At 42.9% G+C, this 20,326-nt stretch overlaps 1 protein-coding gene across 2 annotated transcripts in view; it reads left to right on the top strand.

Moving 5' to 3' along the window:
- The window catches only part of efl1 (elongation factor like GTPase 1), an 88,854-nt gene that overhangs the window by 42,077 nt on the left and 26,451 nt on the right, over positions 1-20,326 (top strand). Inside the window, exons 9-15 of one of the 2 annotated variants that reach the window (XM_085908539.1) lie at positions 4-83; positions 194-330; positions 400-522; positions 8,798-8,897; positions 10,352-10,485; positions 16,882-17,036; positions 18,066-18,201. In XM_085908539.1, coding sequence (XP_085764665.1) covers positions 4-83; positions 194-330; positions 400-522; positions 8,798-8,897; positions 10,352-10,485; positions 16,882-17,036; positions 18,066-18,201 — 865 coding nt within the window. The remainder of the gene's footprint in view (positions 1-3; positions 84-193; positions 331-399; positions 523-8,797; positions 8,898-10,351; positions 10,486-16,881; positions 17,037-18,065; positions 18,202-20,326) is intronic. The other variant, XM_085908540.1, reaches the window with a different exon arrangement.

The following is a 20,326-nucleotide window of genomic DNA, read 5'->3' as shown; positions in this document are numbered from 1 at the left end:
CAGGTCAAAAGCAAGAAGCCACTCTTTGTGCAGCTTGTCCTGGATAATGTTTGGAGTTTATACAATGCTGTTGTTACTCACAGGTGGGTCATAAAATGTACTTTGAAATACTGAAAATCTACCTGACTCGCTTATTTGCATAATTTTACAGAATATATTATGCATGCCAAGTGTACAGTCTTTTTATTAACAGAGACCAGGAGAAAATTCAGAAGGTGCTAGCATCTCTTGGCATCAAGGTGATGGCCAGGGATTCTCGTCACTCTGACCCAAAAGTTCTTCTGTCTGCTATATGTAGCCAGTGGTTGCCAGTGTCTCAGGCTGTCCTCTGTATCCTTTTTTATTGAAAAATTATTTATTCATACAATTGGTTGGTATTTTCTTTGACACTAGCTGTAGCAATGGTGTGTAATAAGCTTCCGAGTCCATTACACATAGCACCAGAGAGGGTGGAAAAACTGATGAGTGTTGGTGTGCGACGATTTGACACCTTGCCTGAGAGGACGCAGGAGCTGAAAAATGGTACAAATTGGAATATATCTTGTTTTATTTACTAATATCAGAGGTTATACACTCATGCAACCAACTTATTTTCTTTCAAGAGGGAGGCTTGTGTGAGTGAATACTAAACCGCTGATTAAAACAGTTCTGTCAGTGGTTCGATCAAACCCTAGATGAGTCGATGGAAGGGCGTTCGGCGGAGCCTCCGTCCAGAGATGGGGACTCGAGTCACTGTGACTTGGGCTCGAGTCGACTCGAGTCGCTGTTTTGATGACTTGTGACTTGACTTGACAAAAAATAAAAAAACTTGAGACTCGACTTGGACTTGGAAGTTAAAGACTCGGGACTTGACTTGAGACACGATGACTTGAATGACTTCAGTGTTATTTAGTTTATGTTTTCAGTTTGAATACAAGATTAATCCATCTATCCATTTTCTGAACCGTGCTGGAGCCTATCCCAGCCGTCATCGAGCAGCAGGCGGGGGACACCCTGAACCGGTTTCCAGCCAATCGCAGGGCACACAGAGACGAACAACCATCCGCACTCGCACTCATACCGAGGGACAATTTAGAGTCTTCAATCGACCTACCAAGCATGTTTTTGGGATGTGGGAGGAAACCGGAGTGCCCGGAGAAATCCCACGCGGACATGGGGAGAACATGCAAATTCTACACAGGCAGGGCCGGAGGTGGAATCGAACCCACACCCTCCTAACTGTAAGGCGGACGTGCTACCCAGTGCGCCACCGAGCCGCCCTATAAAATTAATAATACCGTAATTTTCGGACTATAAGTCGCTCCGGAGTATAAATCCTGTCCTCTCGTCGCCCTAAAACAGGTGTGTGAAGGCATATATGCTCCTTCATCTCGTTTCATGGTGTATTGTCCATTTTTTTTTATTTATATTGCCTCCATAATCCAGCGGTGGTGTCAATTTTTTTCGATGTGGATGACTCTGGCTTTGTTCCAGTTCATGATATGGTTCTCCCTTTTGCAGTGATCTGTTATGGCTGATTTGTGGGTCACTTGTAGTGCTTTTTCCTTTGTCACTTTTGTGTGTATCTTGTCCGTCTCCTTCTCGCATTCCTTTTGGTGTTCTTTCTTCCTTGTGTTGAAGCTCCTTCCCGTGTCACCAATGTATATTTTATTGCATATTTGACAGGTTATTTCATATATTGCATTGCACTTGTTGTCTTGTTGCAAAAATATATCAGCACACCGGTCAAACCACATAAAAAACTGAGACAGTTGTTAGTACACCCCAAGGACAAAATAGAACAAGACAAGTGCAAGTGACACTCTCTGACGAAGGTGGAAGTTGCTGCCGAAATTGTCGGAAAAGTTTGCCAAGGTAAGACCTATAACCCTTGTCTGAACAAAAGAATACAATGGCTATGAACACATTTTTGCTTTTTTATATTAAATCTCAAGACGTTGTTTTATCCATTCAAACTAATCAGTCTTCATCTTTGTACTGTGGTCCACAAATTTATTCCATACGTCAGGGTAAATCCTTACATAAGGAATGGCTTGGCCAAAAATTTTAATTGTTCGGTTATATTTTATACTGAAAAAATAGCATGCTAAGAAATTAACTGATCAGAAGTAATATCTATGTAATAGGCTTTCATTTTTTTTTACACATTTGTCCTTTCGGTTAAACAGTTAAGTACGGCTTTGTGCATCACCTGCACTCTTTTCATGGAGAGGCTGTCGTGCTGGGGAAACATGATGATCAGAAAGAGAATATTAATTACCGTAATTTTCGGACTTTAAGTCGCTCCGGAGTATTAGTTGCACCAGCCATAAAATGCACAATAAAGTGAGAAAAATAAACATATAAGTCGCACCGGAGTTTAAGTCGCACTTTTGGGGCAAATTTATTTGTCAAAATCCAACACCAAGAACAGAAATGAACCAGCAACAACAGGCTAAACGATACAGTATGCTAACGTGACATACACAAACGAGGAGCTGAGAACGGGCCTGACGTAACATTCAGAGTTATTCAAGTACCATAATTTTCGGACTATAAGTTGCTCCGGAGTATAAGTCGCACCAGCCATAAAATGCACAATAAAGTGAAAAAAAAACATATATAAGTCGCACCGGAGTATAAGTCGCACTTTTGGGGCAAATTAATTTGTCAAAATCCAACACCAAAAACAGACATGAACCAGCAACAACAGGCTAAACGATACGGTATGCTAACGTGACAAATAACCAAACGAGGAGCTGAGAACGGGCCTGACGTAACATTCAGTTATTCAAGTAAGTATTACATCAATAACACGTTTATCAAACCGTCTGTGTCACTCCATTAAATCCATCGATCTTGCTCTATGTAAACAATGCCGCGTATGCTGACGTCGGACACGTTGTAAGTTGCATTTCTAATTATTCCACAGACCCATATAACGATATGTAAAGTATATTTCACATAACTATCATTTTACAACAATATTATCAAACCATCTGTGTCACTCCAAATCATTAAATCCATAGATCAAATTTCTCGTTCTTTGTCAACAACGCCGCGCGTGCACTACAGAGATCTAGTATATAACTATATTGTAGAGTTAACAAAGTACCAGGAAAGACGTGGGTTTGGTAAACGGCTCTTTATTTAACAAAACAAGAGTTCAACGAGCCAACAACTACTGAACGTCCAGCCACGGAGGTGGAAGAGACCCCCATAAAATAGGATTGGGCGTGCGTAAAAGCCATGTCCACGCCCCATCCACCATCCCCGGACAGCTACCCGGCCGAGCGCCGGCCCCCGACTTCCATCCACGGAGGTGAAAGAGAGCTCCCGTCGAGAAGGACCGGGCGTGCGTAAAAGCCATAATAGTTTTTCAAACCTTCTGCGTCACTCCAAATCATTAAATCCTTCAAACTCTTAGTCCTCCGTGTGACTTACAAACAAAGCCGCTAATGATGCCGGTAGTACATGGGGCCCTTCGTCATCTTCGTCATCCCGTGATCGAATCCTTTGTCCTTTATGTAAACAACCGCCGAGCGGCACGGTTGATGTCACTTGCAGTTCAAATGACAGTAATCCCTTGCTACATCGCGGTTCGTTTATCGCGGTTTCTCCACATCGCGGATTTTTGAAATTTGAAAATTTGTGAAAAAATCACATAAGTCGCCCCCCCCACCCAAACTATGACAAAAACCGCGACTTATAGTCCAAAAATTACAGTATATAAGTCCTGTCTGCCCCTCACCCCTCGTCGGATCATTGTTGTCTGTTGTCTTGATGTGTTTTCGGTTCCTGTTTGTCTGTTCCCCCTCATCTTCCCTTCCAACTCCCCTTTTCCTCAATAAACCCTGGTCCAAGCTGCATTTGGTCGCCCTGCTCCATTCCGATCCGTGACACCCTGTGGGCCGGATGTGACGCAGTTCACCAACTACTGGACTGTAACGATAAAAACGTATACAAGTTGCTACATAAAATAAAATATATCAAATAACTATCACATAAGTTTTTCAAACCTTCTGTGTCACTCCAAATCATTAAATCCTTCAAACGTGGGGCCCTTCGTATAGCCCTAAATCACAAGCAGTCTCAAAGGGCTTCACATAGACAATCATTTGACAATTATTCTCAAAGCATCCCCTGATCTTGGGCTCCCAAAAGGGCAAGGAAAAACTCAAAAATCCCTACCAGGGAAAAAATGAGAAACCTTGAGAAGGGACCACAGATGGAAGGATCCCCCTTTCAGGATCACCAGGCTGCAATGGATGCAAAGAGGGCACATAAAATACATAATATGGAAATCAAAAAGTGGATGTCCAGGCCAAAGCGAAGAGCTGTCAGAGGTGCCTTCGATTGTCCTGGCAGTGTCCTCTAGGAGGGTATTGCGCTGCAGTTCCCTCATGCTGAATTGGTCCACGAGAATCTAGATAGCCGTGGTCAGCTTGGGTGTCACCTAACCACCTCCCCAGCCGGGGAGGCGTGGGGGGTGTGGAGTCGGGGAGAGGGAGCAAAAACAAACTCCAGCCGAATCTGCTACTACAGGTTAATTAAAGGCCATATCATAGAAATACGTCTTTAAACGTGTCTTAAACGTTTCTACTGAGGTAGCAGTTCTAATATCCATTGGTAGGGCATTCCAGAGCTCTGGAGCCCGAATAGAAAATGCTCTAGCCCCTTCAGACATTTTCTTGGCCCTCGGTGTCACTAAAAGACTAGCGTTTTGCGAACGAAGGTTTACGAGACGGAACATAAGGAACAACTAAGTCGACGAGATATGAAGGCGCTAAGCCATGCAATGATTTATAGGTTAATAGAAGAACCTTGAAGTCACATCTTAAATGGACCGGGAGCCAGTGTAAATTGGCTAATATTGGGGTAATGTGATCAAATTTTCTTGTCCGTGAGAGCAGCCTTGCAGCAGCATTTTGTACTAACTGTAGACTTTTAATGCTGGACTTGGGAAGACCAGAGAAAAATGCATTACAGTAGTCCAGGCGCGACATGATAAATGCATGTATAATAATTTTCGCATCACCGGTCGAGAGGATTGGGCGAATCTTAGCAATATTACGAAGGTGAAAAAAATGCTATTCTGGTTATATTCTTAATGTGCTTTTGAAAGGAGAGCGTTTGGTCAAATATTACCCCGAGATTAGTTACAGTATCACTCTGAGTGATAGTACGGTTATCTAGAGTTATAGCGGTTTCCTTAAATAAATGTTGATAACGAGCTGGACCAATTATCAACATCTCAGTTTTATCTGGGTTCAGACGAAGGAAGTTGAGAGACATCCATTGCTTGATCTCCGCAAGGCATGCCTCAAGATTACAACAGTCCCGCGGATCTGTAATTGATAATGGCATATATATTGGGTGTCATCCGCGTAATAGTGAAAACTAATATTATATTTACGTATTATGTCCCCAAGCGGAGTCATATAAATATTAAGTAGAATTGGTCCTAGTACCGATCCCTGTGGGACACCACACGTCACTTTATAGAGCTCAGCTTGCCATGGACCACTCGGTGCGTCCTGTCTGATAGATACGAATGAAACCAGCCTAGTGCTGTCCATCAGCACATCACTCCTGTTCTGCTCCAACTTCACTGGCTTCCCATAAAACACCGCATTAACTATAAAATCCTCCTCTATACATTTAAGGCCTCCATACATGACTGACCTCCTCCATATTAACATTCCCACCCGGTCTCTTAGGTCCGCATCTACTATTACCCTCACCGTCCCCGCATTCCCTCTGTCCACTATGGGGGCTAGAGCCTTCAACTGGTCTGCCCCTCGTCTCTCGAATTCCCTCCCCCCTGTCATTCGAAACATTGACCTTATTTTACAGTTCACATCCCACCTAAAAACCCACCTCTTTAAGCAAGCATATACTTGAACCCCTCATTCTGCTGCAGATGTTTCCTTGCTTTTATACTGGTTTTATATTTGATTGTTATTTTATCCTTGTATGGCGTCCTTGAGTGCCATGAAAGGCGCCTTACAAATACAATTTATTATTATTATTGTTATTATTATTATGTTAATATTTTGAGCTCCAATTACATCATTAACTAGTAGTGCTTAGGCAGAGTCCATGAATTCTATCTAGTAGTTTGACCTATCTCGCTTAGGACTAATGCTGACCGGACTAGCTTGCTGCCTAAAGCCCACGCTAACTATTGTGTCCGCCACATCAACAGCTAACTACCGTAATCTTCGGACTACAAGTCGCGTTTTTTTTCATAGTTTGGGTGGGGGGGGGGCGATTTATACTGTGGAGCGACTTGTATGTGATTTTCTTTCAGAAATTTTCAAAATTCAAAAATCCGCGATGTAATGAAACCGCGATAAACAAACCGCGATGTAGCAAGGGATTACTGTAATTTGAACTGCAAGTGACGTCAGCGGCGCGGCGCTTGTATACATAACGGACAAAGGATTTGATCGCGGATGACGAAGATAACGAAGGGCCCCACGTTTGAAGGATTTAATGATTTGGAGTGAACCAGAAGGTTTGAAAAACTTATGTGATAGTTATTTGCTATATTTTATTTCGTGTGGCAACTTGTATACGTTTTTATCGTGACAGTCCAGTAGTTGTTGGCTCGTTGAACTCTTGTTTTTTTTAAATAAAGAGCCGTTTACCAAACCCACGTCTTTCCTGGTACTTTTTTAACGCTACAATATAGTTATATACTAGATCTCTGCAGCGCACGCGTGGCGTTGTTGACATAAAGAACGAGTAATTTGATCGATGGGTTTAATGATTTGGAGTGACACAGATGGTTTGATAAATGGTGTATTGTCCATTGTAATGTGTTATTTGAAATATACTTTATATACCGTTATATGGGTCTGTGGAATAATTAGAAATGCAACTTACAACGGGTCCGACGTAAGCATACGCAGTTTGTGAAGATCGATGGATTTTATAAATTGGAGTGACACAGATGGTTTGATATACGTGTTATTGATGTAATACTTACTTGAATAACTCTGAATGTTACGTCAGGCCCGTTCTCAGCTCCTCGTTTGTGTATATGTCACGTTAGCATACCGTATCGTTTAGCCTGTTGTTGCTGGTTCATGTCTGTTTTTGGTGTTGGATTTTGACAAATACATTTGGCCCAAAAGTGCGACTTATACTCCGGTGCGACTTATATATGTTTTTGTTTTTTTTCACTTTATTGTGCATTTTATGGCTGGTGCGACTTATACTCCGGAGCGATTTATAGTCCGAAAATTACGGTACTTGAATAACTCTGAATGTTACGTCAGGCCCGTTCTCAGCTCCTCGTTTGTGTATATGTCACGTTAGCATACCGTATTGTTTAGCCTGTTGTTGCTGGTTAATTTCTGTTCTTGGTGTTGGATTTTGACAAATAAATTTGCCCCAAAAGTGCGACTTAAACTCCCGTGCGATTTATATATGTTTTTTTTTTTCACTTTATTGTGCATTTTATGGCTGGTGCGACTAATACTCCGGTGCGACTTAAAGTCCGAAAATTACGGTAATTATTATTCTCTTTCTGATCATCATGTTTCCCTAGCACGACAGCCTCTCCATGAAAAGAGTGCAGGTGATGCACAAAGCCGTACTTAACTGTTTAACCAAAAGGGCAAATGTGTAAAAAAAAAAATGAAAGCCTATTACATAGATATTACTTCTGATCAGTTACTTTCTTAGCATGCTATTTTTTCAGTGTAAAATATAACCAAACAATTAAAATTTTTGGCCTAACAAAGTTGTTCAAGCCATTCCTTATGTAAGGATTTACCCTGACGTATGGAATAAATTTGTGGAGCACAGTACAAAGATGAAGACTGATTAGTTTGAATGGATAAAGCAACGTCCTGAGATTTAATATAAAAAAGCAAAAATGTGTTCATAGCCATTGTATTCTTTTGTTCAGACAAGGGTTATAGGTCTTACCTGAGCAAACTTTTCCGACAGTTTCGGCAGCAACTTCCACCTTCGTCAGAGTGTGTCACTTGCACTTGTCTTGTTCTATTTCATCCTTGGGGTGTACTAACAACTGTCTCAGTTTTTTAATGTGGTTTGACCGGTGTGCTGATATATTTTTGCAACAAGACAAGTGCAATGCAATATATGAAATACCCTGTCAAATATGCAATAAAATATACATTGGTGAAACGGGAAGGAGCTTCAACACAAGGATGAAAGAACACCAAAAGGAATGCGAGAAGGAGACGGACAAGATACACACAAGAGTGACAAAGGAAAAAGCACTACAAGTGACCCACAAATCAGCCATAACAGATCACTGCAAAAGGGAGAACCATATCATGAACTGGAACAAAGCCAGAGTCATCCACATCGAAAAAAATTGACACCACCGCTGGATTATGGAGGCAATATAAATAAAAAAAATGGACAATACACCATGAAACGAGATGAGAGAACATACATGCCCTCACACACCTGTTTTGGGGCGACGAGAGGACAGCAGGGGGGTCACGCCCTCGTAGTAAAAACAGCTGAATAAGAGGTGTCATACACACACCATCAGGTGACACTCTCTGATGAAGGCGGAAGTTGCTGCCGAAACTGTCGGAAATGTTTGCTAAGGTAAGCCCTATAACCCTTGTCTGAACAAAAGAATACAATGGCTGTCGTCATTGAAGACATCATGAACACAATTCAACTAAAAATGTGTTAATTTCATTTGTTTTCTGAAATTTGTAGCATCTGAACTTCAAGTGACCCAACACTCACATGGCGCCGAGCCACTGTTATCACAGAACCCTGTGTATGTGTAATGATTTTTATTTTTTTATGCTTCTCCCAGCATTTCTTCAGTGCTCAAGCAATGAAAATGCACCAGTCATAGTTTTTGTGTCCAAGATGTTTGCTGTGGATACCAAAGCCTTGCCTCACAACAAAAAAAGGTAAGTGTTCATTAAGGTGTGCATGTTTAGACTGCGCGATATATATATATATATATCGCGCAGTCTAACCCTAACCCTATATATATATATATATATATATATATATATATATATATATATATATATAGATAGATAGCTACAGATATATAGTGGACCTCCACTATTCATGGGAATAAGGAGCCGGCCGCCCCGTGAATATCAAGGATCCGAGTATGATTGATGCGCATTAATATGCATTGGGGAAGAAAAAAAAATTGCACTCTTTGAAACCCCCAAATTTCCACACAGACACTCTCAATGTTAAGTTATGGTTTTCTTTAGCTTGTTTCAAAAATGCAGCAGCTTGCTATTTTGGACTTTTCTGCTCCCAAAACCAGGACACATCTGGAGCTTGCCCTTTTGTCTCTTATGTACTTAATGTAATGCAACACAGAGCACCTCTCACATTTACAGAAGAGCGAGAGAGTTAACCAGGTTACAACAAGACAAAGAGAAGTCCTTTTTTCTGAGAGCAAACCATGGTTTTATGAAATAAAAACACAAAACATGTATTCAAAATCTGGGCAGTGTGGAAGACATGCAATGGCACACCAATTGGACAAACAACATCTATTCAATAGGAGTCTATTATAATCGTTTTATCTTTATCTCTTTCAATTTGTACCATGGGTTATCTGTACCGTTGCACTCCTAGTGTGGAGGTAGTCAGTGTTTGCTGGGCTCTGCTTTTTCCAAATGATTTGGAACATTTGTCAAACCTTAGACAAATCGTCAAAATCCATGTTTTCTATTTAAAATTGTTGATTCTGCACTTAAACCTCATCAGCCCATTTTTACTGACTCTTCCCCTCATATGTGGAATACATTTCTGCAGTTTTTCATTCACAAGGTTGCGATAGCTAGGGCTCTCGTTTCAAATGCCTCACTTGAACCCTCTGTTCATGTTACTTGGTCGACGTTTTCTTTGATGTTTTTAGAGGATGTACGTAGTTCGCCAGATTGTCATTCAGCTCTCCTTATGACTCTGTTGCTGCTCATTTATTTAAGGAGGTTCTCATGAGTATTAGTGAATCGGTTTTTAGCCAGTATAACTAGCAGTCTTTTGTCTGGTGTAGTCCCCCAACATTTTAAAACTGCTGTAGCCTCTGCATAAGAAACCTGGCCTTGAAAGGGTGCTGTCTAATTAAGACCCATTTACAGGGTTCCTTTTCTGTAAATTCTGTAAAACGTGTTTCACACATAAAATCGTGTCTAATTTATGTAGAAGAGTGTGCTAAATTGAGGTTCCAAGTCAAGTCAAGTTTATTTGTATAGCCCTAAATCTTAAGCAGTGTCAAAGGGCTTCACGTAGACAATTCCAGTGTATTGGAAAATAATAATGTGGGGGCAATAAACATTAAAATTATTTGGCTGATTTACCTGACTTAGGATAATGTGTTTGTGTCTAAATGTAGACCTTTGACTCAGGCAGAGATTTCCCAGTGCAGGGAACTAGCGAGACAAAGACATGCTGAAAGGATGGCAGCAGGACAGCAAAACCACTCAGTGAATACACTTGTGGATATTCAGTCAGGAGGACTCTGCAAAGGTTAGTTGAATGCCTCGTCTACCCTTTTACTACTCTTTTTTTTTTATCCATTTCATCAAAATTCCGTGATGTGTTTTTGGCATGATTTAAATGTTTTATTTATCAAGCTGAACACATTACAGTATGGACATATTTTTGATGTGCCATGTGGAAAATAGTGCAAATCAATTATCCTGTTGACTTTTATGTCAGATTAATTCTCATATGAGTCATTTTCTTGTGCTGTGCTTGCTCTTTCTCTAAATCAAATGATTCACTGCTGTTGAGGAAGCTCCAATTGCCCACAATGGATGCAAGGACTTAAAAAAAAAAACATACACAAAAAACCCAGTATAAGATCCTTTCACGCTTGCCTGCCCTGCCCTTTTTTTTATATTTTTGGTTCACAATTCCCACAATAATTTACGTCACTTTACACTCGCACAACACTGTTCAGCGCTTAGTGATGAAACACAGACAGGAAGCTATGCCAAGCAAAGTTAGCTGGAGAGGTTTTAACGCACAGAGCGGTCAGGACAATTCAGTGAAAATGTGGCCCATGTAAAGCAATGAATGGACATACTGTGACCAAATTGTTTTTTTCTGTCCACCATCCAAGATGCAATGTAGTACAAATATTGTAGTACAAATATTACAAAGGCATGTTAAGATTTAGTGATGCCAAAAAAAGCTGAGAGCATTATTGTTCTGAATAGTTGTCATAAATCACACGAATGGAGTGAACGGAATAGACACACACAAAGACACTGTGTCTGTGTGCGCATGTATGTGTGTGTCTGTGTGTGTGCGCGCGCGCGTGTGCATGTGTGTGTGCACGTTTGTGTGCGTGTGTGTGTGTGCGTGTGCGTGCGCGCGTGCATGTGTGTATGCATGTGTGCATGCGTGCGTCTTGCCCTATGTTGAACCCCTGAGACTGACACACCGAACCCTTGGGGTTCGATCAAACCCTGATGAAGAACCACTGCTCTAGGAGAAACATCTACATCAGGGGTGTCAAACTCATTTTTTTCGCGGGCCGCGTTGTAGTCATAGCTTCTTACGGAGGGCCATTATGATTGGCAACCCAAATAAATGTATGAGCACCTCAAATTATATACAGTAAAAGTTACAAAACAAACTGACAAATAACTCTTTTTCAAATCAGACGAGTAAAAACTGGTCAAATATTTAAAAAAAAAAGATGTATGAGCACCTCATAGTTTATACAGTAAAAGCTACAAAACAAACTGACAAATAACTCGTTTTCAAATCAGACGAGTAAAAACTGGTCAAATATTAAAAAATACATATTATTAAAAGTGAAGACAATTAGCAATTCTAGTAATCACACACAAATTTGATGCACAACTTATCTTCACGGGCCACATAAAATGGTGTGGCGGGCCGTATCGGGACCCCCCGGGCCTTGAGTTTGACACCTGTGATCTACATGATTGCTCTAACACTGGACAAAATCGTTAGGCACCACCCACAGTCTACAAGTCAGAACATACTATACATGCATTTCTCTTTGAAAATCTAAGTGGCTTGATTTATGAGTTTAATACACTCCATCGCCATGCTCATAACTTCAAATCACATAGAAATTTCATCAAGTCAGTTTTGAACCATGGCAGGGAAAACAATCTGCTCTGAACAAAATCACCCGGTTCGAGATAATTTTTCTTTTTTGTTTTAATTCAATGTTTTACCGGGTAAGTCAATTGAGAACATTTTCTCATTTACAATGACGACCCATGTCGAGTTACATGGTGGATAGGATGGTAAAAGATGGTGCGTGAGTGAATGTTGGATTTGCCCCAGACGAATTGGCTAAAATGAAATCCCAAATTTCAAAGCTTGACATGGAAGACCTAAAGAAGGGGGCCTGAGTAGGGGTTACTAAAAAGTTAGTTCTTCAAAATTAACTATTGTTAAATTGGTAAAGGGGAATTTGTTGGTTGAATCAGTAAACCTCCATTCCCGTTCCAAATTTCACCAGAAGATGGTGCCAAAGTCAGATTGACCTAACATAGTAAATTAATAGTTTGAAAAGTCATCGATTAGATGAAGACTTGTTCTTAAGCACAGCAACCCACACTTTTGGATTATGATATTATTTTGTTTTGCTATAATATACTTTGAAACTGCTTGAATATTTTAATTTGCTAACTAGGGAAGCCCATGCTCATCGTTAGGTCATGAGAATTAGACCTGTTAATCACAGTTAGAGTAAGCTGCAATATACTTTATTTTATTCTGCTTTGCAATATTGTATAGTTAGTAGCAACTTGAGCAGCATCAAAGCACTGATGTTTCATTTACACATGAATTTACTAAGAATGGTGGCTCGGTGGGGCACTGGGTAGCACGTCCGCCTCACAGTTACAAGGGTGCGGGTTTGATTCCACCTCCGGCCCTCCCTGTGTGGACTTTGCTTGTTCTCCCCGTGTCCGCGTGGGTTTTCTCCGGGTACTCCGGTTTCCTCCCACATCCCAAAAACATGCTTGGTAGGCTGATTGAGCACTCCAAATTGCCCCAAGGTGTGAGTCCGAGTGCAGATGGTTGTTTGTCTCTGTGTGCCCTGCGATTAGCTGGCAACCAGTTCAGGGTGTCCCCCGCCTGCTGCCCGATGACAGCTGGGATAGGCTCCGGCACGCCCGCGACCCCTGTGGGGACAAAGCGGTTCAGAAAATGGACGGATAGATGGATGGATTAAGAATTGAGTAAGGACAAGGGGTTGACAGTGATACCGTGGGTGGAAGACTGCAATCCCACGCTTGAGCTTGACCTAGAGGTCACCAGCTTGTCAAAATACGTTTTGAAGCTGCTTTGGTGTTGTAACCTGCTAACTAAGAGAATCCACGATCATAGTTATGATTATGTGTTAAATTGATTATTGTGAAAGTATGTTATTATTGTCACGATGTTTAATCAGTATCCAACATGTATGTAGTATTGATGTTCCATTTACACATGAATGTATAAATGTGAGCGAAGATGGAGGCGGAAAGGGTCAATGGTAATACTAAGTGGTGGAAGACTGAAATCCTACACAAACAAAATGCTGTTTGACGGAACACAAGTCAGAGAAAAAAACATTTGTAAATGTCAGAATGACGGACAGTTGACAAGATTTGGAAGTGGGAAACAGGATGAAGCATCCCTGAGAAAATTGTTACTTCCGTGAGAACATGGTCATCTCATCTGGTTGAATCCAGTTGAGACTGGCCGAGATGCAGGCGTGAAAGCAACCAGACCAAAAGTCTGTGATAACCTGCAGACAGGGGCATCAAATTTTGTACTAAAGAGCTCTAACAGCAGATGTCAGCAATAGTCACCTAAAAACCTCAAATTTTCTCAAAAGCCGACAGTGCGCCTAAATTTAAACTGGCTTGAAGCATTGTGTCATAAAATCAATCATAAGTGGCCTGCTGGCACTGTCGCGGGGACCTGCGCACCCCAGAGCGAGCCACAGAAATGAAACTCGTTCTAACGGGAACTCGCACATGAGCCAGCGCTCATGATCGTTTGCGAGCGTGTCTCCTCTGTCCCTTCCCAGTTCACACGCAGACGAGTGTCCGTTTGCAAGATACTCAGTGAAACAGACACTTCCTCATTCAAATGTCCATACACCAAGTTCTAAGGCGACGCTAAAACCAGAGACCCTGCAAGTGACGCTGCACAAGGAAAGAGAAAAAAAAAACTCGTGAGAGCTGTCCACTTTGTACTAAGTCTACACACTACTGCGTGTCCGCGCTGCCCACTCACTGTGATCGCAAGCAGCAAAAATACTATGGATCATTATTTTGTGATTATAAAGTAATTTGTTGTGTCTGAAGTTGAAATAAAAAGATAAAATGGAGAATGATTTGATTTGGATAAAAAATCTGGCATGATGCAACCTGGCCTGTTTACTGCAGTCACAAACACCAATATCACCCTTCTTATTCATACAACAATAACAATAATAAAACAAGCTTAATACATCTAATGAAAAATTAATTCAACTTTCATAAAATTGTTAATTTGTTGATATTTTAATCTTTAACTTTTCTGATCGTGCAATTGACAACAAATTCTCATTTGCAATATCAACCTATCTGCAAAGAATATAGTAAAGGATACAGTTACATATTTACAAGCTCATTCACAATGGTAATGGTTCAAAGAATGTCTGAGCGAATGGTCGGCCCTTATACATTTTCATCAAACCAAATCTGGCGCACTTTGCAAAAAGTTTGGACACCTCTGCACTACGGGTCTAGCAACTACGGCAAGCAGCCGCCGACTTCATTTTCTTCCGTAGAAGAAGAAGCGCGCGGTGCATGCTGGGATATACATACTAATATATATATATTTCATTTCCATTAGTTTTTTATGTAAAGACCCCAAAATGGCTCCTGTTAAGAGACATGCCTAAGACGCAGAGTTTAGACTCAATGCAGTCAGTCAGAATAGAGCAGCAGCGAGAAAATTTAACATTAACGAGTCAATGGTGCGGAAGTGGAGCAAGCAACAAGATGAGCTCCGCCAAGTCAAGAAGAAATGTGGAGGACAAACTCGAACAGTGGGTTGTTGAACAAAGAGCAGCAAGTAGAAGTGTCAGTACAATTACTATTTGAATTAACGCAATAGCGCTAGCAAGCGAACTTGACATTAATGACTTTAAAGGCTGTACTTCTTGGTGCTTTCGCTTTATGAAAAGACATAATCTCTCCATCCGCACACAAACTACTGTTTCACAGCAACTGCCAAAAGACTACCAAGAAAAGCTGGCCACTTTATGATGTACAATATTAACATCAATATTAATGTTGATATTGCAACAACAAGATTACTGAAAAAAAAAAACACCAGAGCACATCATGGACGAAGTTCCACTCACCTTTGATATTCCTGTGAACCGCACTGTGGATAAAACGGGAGCACGTACGGTAAATGTTCGCACCACAGGGAATGAAAAGTTAGCCTTCACGGTAGTTCTCGCTTGCCTGACTAATGGACAGAAACTTCCCCCCATGATTATTTTCAAGAGAAATACCTTGCAAAAAAAAAAACTTTCCATCCGGCGTTGTCATCAAAGCCAACTCGAAGGGATGGATAGATGAAGAAAAGATGAGCGAGTGGTTGAGAGAAATTTACGTGAAGAGACCAGGTGGCTTTTTCACACAGCTCCGTCCCTGTTGATCTATGACTCCATGCGCGCCCATATCACAGATGGTGTCAAAAAACAAGTGAAGCACACTAATTCAACACTTGCCGTCATTCTGGGTGGATTAACTAAAGAACTCCATGCGCTAGATATTTAGTGTCAACACGGCATTCAAAGCTAGGATGCGAACTGCGTGGGAGTGGTGGATGACAGAAGGCGAACACACGTTCACCAAGACAGGGAGACAGCGCCGGACGACATACGCCGCTATCTGCCAGTGGATTGTAAATGCATGGGATGATATATCTGTCTCAACTGTTATCCGAGCTTTCAGGAAGGCAGGAATTGTCACTGAACTGCTAGACAGCAGCAGCGACACTGACTCGATCAATGACGACTTCGAAAAGACGGAGCCGGCCGTGCATGTTGGATGCCGTATCCGCCCAACTGTTTAATTCGGACACTGAAGAAGAATAATTCAAGGGATTCGTGGATGAGGGCTAATTTGTTAAAGTAAGCTTTACGTGTTTATTTTGTGTGTTGTGTGATATTAATGTTTAAGCAACGTTGAGTTATTTATATATTGTTATTGTTTTCACTATTCCGAGTATTACTATATTGTGATTGCATTAACGTTTGAGCAACGTTGAGTTATTTATGTTATTGTTTTCACTATTTCGAATGTTACTATATTGTGATTGCATTAACGTTTGAGCAAAGTTGAGTTATTTATATATTGTTATTGTTTTCTCAATTTCGAGTGTTACTATATTGTGATTGCATTAACGTTTGAGCAACGTTGAGTTATTCATATATTGTTATTGTTTTCGCTATTTCGAGTGTACCTATATTGTGATTGCATTAACGTTTGATTTACCGTAACAGTATCACACTGTTTTTACGTGTTTATTGAATCGAGGAAAAGTTCCCCTCCACTATGTGATATGAATGTTGCACTACATGTTATACCTTAAACTATGCTGGTTAATAAAGTTTACTGTTATACCTTAAACTATGCTGGTTAATAAAGTTTACTGATCTATCTGACTGTTTTGTTGACATTCCCTTTAGTGCAGCTCCATCTAATTAATGCATAACGTAACCTTCAGTCTCTACTGTAGCGGCCATTCTATGCACCTTATAATCCGGTGCGCCTTATATATCGACAAAGTTTTAAAATGGGCCATTCATTGAAGGTGCGCCTTATAATCCGATATGCCTTATCGTGCGCAAAAAGCGGTATGTGTTTTCTAATTTTTTAGGTGATGAGATGGCTGAAGGGCTAAAAGAGTCTAAGGCGGAGGAGCAAAGAGAGACCTTCATAGCATTTGCCAGGGTATACAGCGGGGTGGTGAAAAAAGGACAAAGAATATTCATACTCGGACCAAAGTATGATCCTGCCCAGGGCCTAAGCATGGTAAATCCTTCTGTTTCTCTGTCTGTCTCCCTGTCTGTCTCTCTCTGGCTCGCTCTCTTATCGCTTTATCTCTTTGTCAGAAAGTCTGTCCCTCTTTGTCTTTCTCTCTATTCATCCATCCATCCATCCATTTTCTGAACCGCTTTGTCCCCATGGGGGTCGCGGGCGTGCTGGAGCCTATCCCAGCGTCATCGGGCAGCAGACGGGGGACACCCTAAACTGGTTGCCAGCCAATCGCAGGCCACACAGAGACAAACAACCATCCACACTTGCACTCACACCTAGGGGTAATTTGGAGTGCTCAATCGGCCTACCAAGCATGTTTTGGGGGTTTCTCTCTATTTTTTAGAGGTATTCTCGTTATTTATTTCCCTCTCTCTCTTTCTGTCGCTCCAATCCTCTTTCTCTTCGTCTCTTCATCTATCCTTCTGTCCCGCTTACCTTTCATTTACCACTCACTTTATCCCTTCATCTATCCCTCCCTTCATCCCTCTATCCCTTCATCTAGCTATCCCCCGCTTCATCCCTCTAGCTATCCCTCGCTTCATCCCTCTATCCCTTCATCTATCACTCCCTTCATCCCTATATCATCCCTCACTTCATCTATCTCTCCCTTGCTCCATCCCTCTTTCCTCCCTCCATCCTTCCGTTCAGCCATTCCTCCCTTCCTCCATCCCTCCATCCATTCCAGAGATAAAGTGAGAAAGTGAGCATATGAGACAGTGAGAGAACGAGAGACACAGTGTTAGAGAGCGTGAGTGAGAGCAAAACCCGAGAGTACGAGCTCGAGAGCAAGTGAGAGAGAGCGAGAGAGAGCGAGTGACAGAAAGAGCGAGTGACAGAGCGAGTGAGAGCGAGCGAGAGAGCGAGCGAGAGCGAGAGTGAGAGAGAGTGAGAGAGAGCGAGAGAGAGCGAGTGAGAGCGAGCGAGAGAGCGAGAGCGAGCGAGAGAGCAATTATAGCGCAGGACTTCTTGGCACAGCTTGACATCTCATGTTTATTGACTTGTTCCTTCTTTTGTGCCTGCCAGCTGCCTGAGCATTGCAGTCCTTCTGACAGTTTACTTGAGGTGCCTCATCTGTCCTGTTGTTCCATTGAAAACCTCTACCTGCTCATGGGCAGAGAACTGGAAGCGCTAGAAGAGGTGCCCTCCGGCAATGTGCTTGGTACAGTAGACAATTATAATACAGAATATCGCAAATATGTCCGAGTGTGCATAATTAAGTACAGCAATCCTTCGCCACTTTGCGCTATACCTTTCGCGAATGCGCTGCTTTGCAGGTTTATAGTCAAAGTCAAAGTCCGCTTTATTGTCAATTTCTTCACGTTAAGACACACAGAGATCGAAATTACGTTTCCCACCGTCCCACGGTGACTAGACACAGTACACAACACTTACAATCAAATAGCACAAAATAGTAAAAACGAACAGACAAGAGCAACGAATAAGTAATAAGCAAATAACCCAAATAAATAAACAATAAATAAATAAATAGACAAATAAGAGCAGCAAAATGGAGCAAGCGTGCTAATAACAGACAGCCAGATCACAGCGCAAAAGAACAGGACGTCATGCAGCCGAGGGGGGAGGGAATTCAGGATCCTGACAGCTTGGAGTACGAAGCTGTTTCTGAGTCTGGTGGTGGAGGAGCGCAGGCATCTGTACCTCTTCTCAGAGGGCAGAAGTTCAAACAAAGAGCGGGGTGACTCACATCAAACACAATCGCGGCCGCCTTGCGGGTGAGACGGGAGGCGTAAACGTCCTTGAGGAAGGGGAGTGGAGCCCCGATGATTTTACTGGCAGTGTTCACTATGCGCTGCAGGGCCTTCATGTTGTACTCAGAGCAGCCACCACACAGCAATACAACTGGAGAGGACGCTCTCAACGGTGCCACGGTAGAATGTGGTCATGATGGCGGAAGGAGCACTCGCTCGCCTGAGTTTTCGCAGAAAGTACAGGCGGCGCTGAGATTTCCTCGCCAGCGAGGCAGCGTTGGTGGTCCAGGAGAGGTCCTCACTGATGTGCACCCCCAGGAATCTGGTGCTGCTCACTCTCTCCACCACAGCACCGTCGACGGTCAGCGGCAGGTGGTGGGTGTGACCCTTCAGGAAGTCAATGATAATCTCCTTGGTCTTGTTGACGTTCAGCAGAAGGTTGTTGTCCCTGCACCACGCGGCCAAAAGGTCGACCTCTGATCTGTAGTGGGTCTCGTCGCCACCGGTGATCAGACCCACCACAGTCGTGTCGTCTGCATATTTCAGCACACGGTTGCTGCTGTAGGTCGCAGTGCAGTCATGCGTCAGCTGGGTGAAGAGCAGCGGACTGAGCACGCAGCCTTGAGGGGCCCCCGTGCTCAGCGTGATGCAGCCGGAGACATTGTCGCACACACGGACTACTTGAGGCCTCTGACAGAGGAAGTCCAGTAGCCAGTTGCAAAGGGAGGTACTGAGGCCCAGCTTGCCGAGCTTCCAAATGAGACGCTGTGGAACAATGGTGTTGAATGCAGAACTGAAGTCCACAAACAGTAATCTCACATATGAGTCCCTGTCCTCCAGGTGGGTGAGGGCAGAGTAGACGGCATCCTCAGAGGACCGATTGGGTCGGAACGCAAATTGGAAGAGGTCAACGGTGGGGGGAAGAACAGATCTGACCTGCGCCAAGACAATCCGCTCAAAGCACTTTATGACGATGGGGGTCAGTGCCACAGGGCGGTAGTCATTGAAGCAGGAAGGAGCAGGATTTTTCGGCTCAGGTATGATGGTGGCAGCCTTGAAGCATGACGGGACGATGGCCTGCTAAAGATGTCTGTGAAGACATCCATCAGCTCCTCAGCGCAGTCCTTCAGCGCCCGTCCCGGGATGTTGTCCGGGCCCGCCGCCTTACGGGTGTTGATAGCAGCAAGCGCCCTCCTCACGCTAACGGCAGAGAGGCACAGGGGCTGCTCGTCTGGAGGGGAAGGGGTCTTCAGCAGGCAAGTGTCGTTCTGAGCGTCGAAGCGAGCAAAGAAGCGGTTCAGTTCGTTGAGCAGAGGGACGTCGCCCTCACAGCTCCGCGGGCTTGTAGTCCGTGATGGGCTGTATGCCTCGCCACAGGCCCCAAGCATCCATGCTGTCTTTGAAGTGGGCAGTAATCTTGGAAGAGAACGCCTTTTTCGCATCCTTGATGCCCCGGGACAGTTTCGCCCTTGCTGATCTCACGCCCGCTACATCCCTAACCCTGTAGGCTTTGTCTTTGGCCCTCAGCAGCCCGAGGACAGCCCCTGTCAGCCATGGCTTCCAGTTAGTCCGAGT

The sequence above is a fragment of the Syngnathus leptorhynchus genome, chromosome 3, assembly GCF_054491065.1.
Source record: "Syngnathus leptorhynchus isolate UIUO chromosome 3, UIUO_Slep, whole genome shotgun sequence".
In the NCBI taxonomy this organism is placed as follows: Eukaryota; Metazoa; Chordata; class Actinopteri; order Syngnathiformes; family Syngnathidae; genus Syngnathus; species Syngnathus leptorhynchus.
This window is presented reverse-complemented; position numbering and strand designations above follow the sequence as displayed.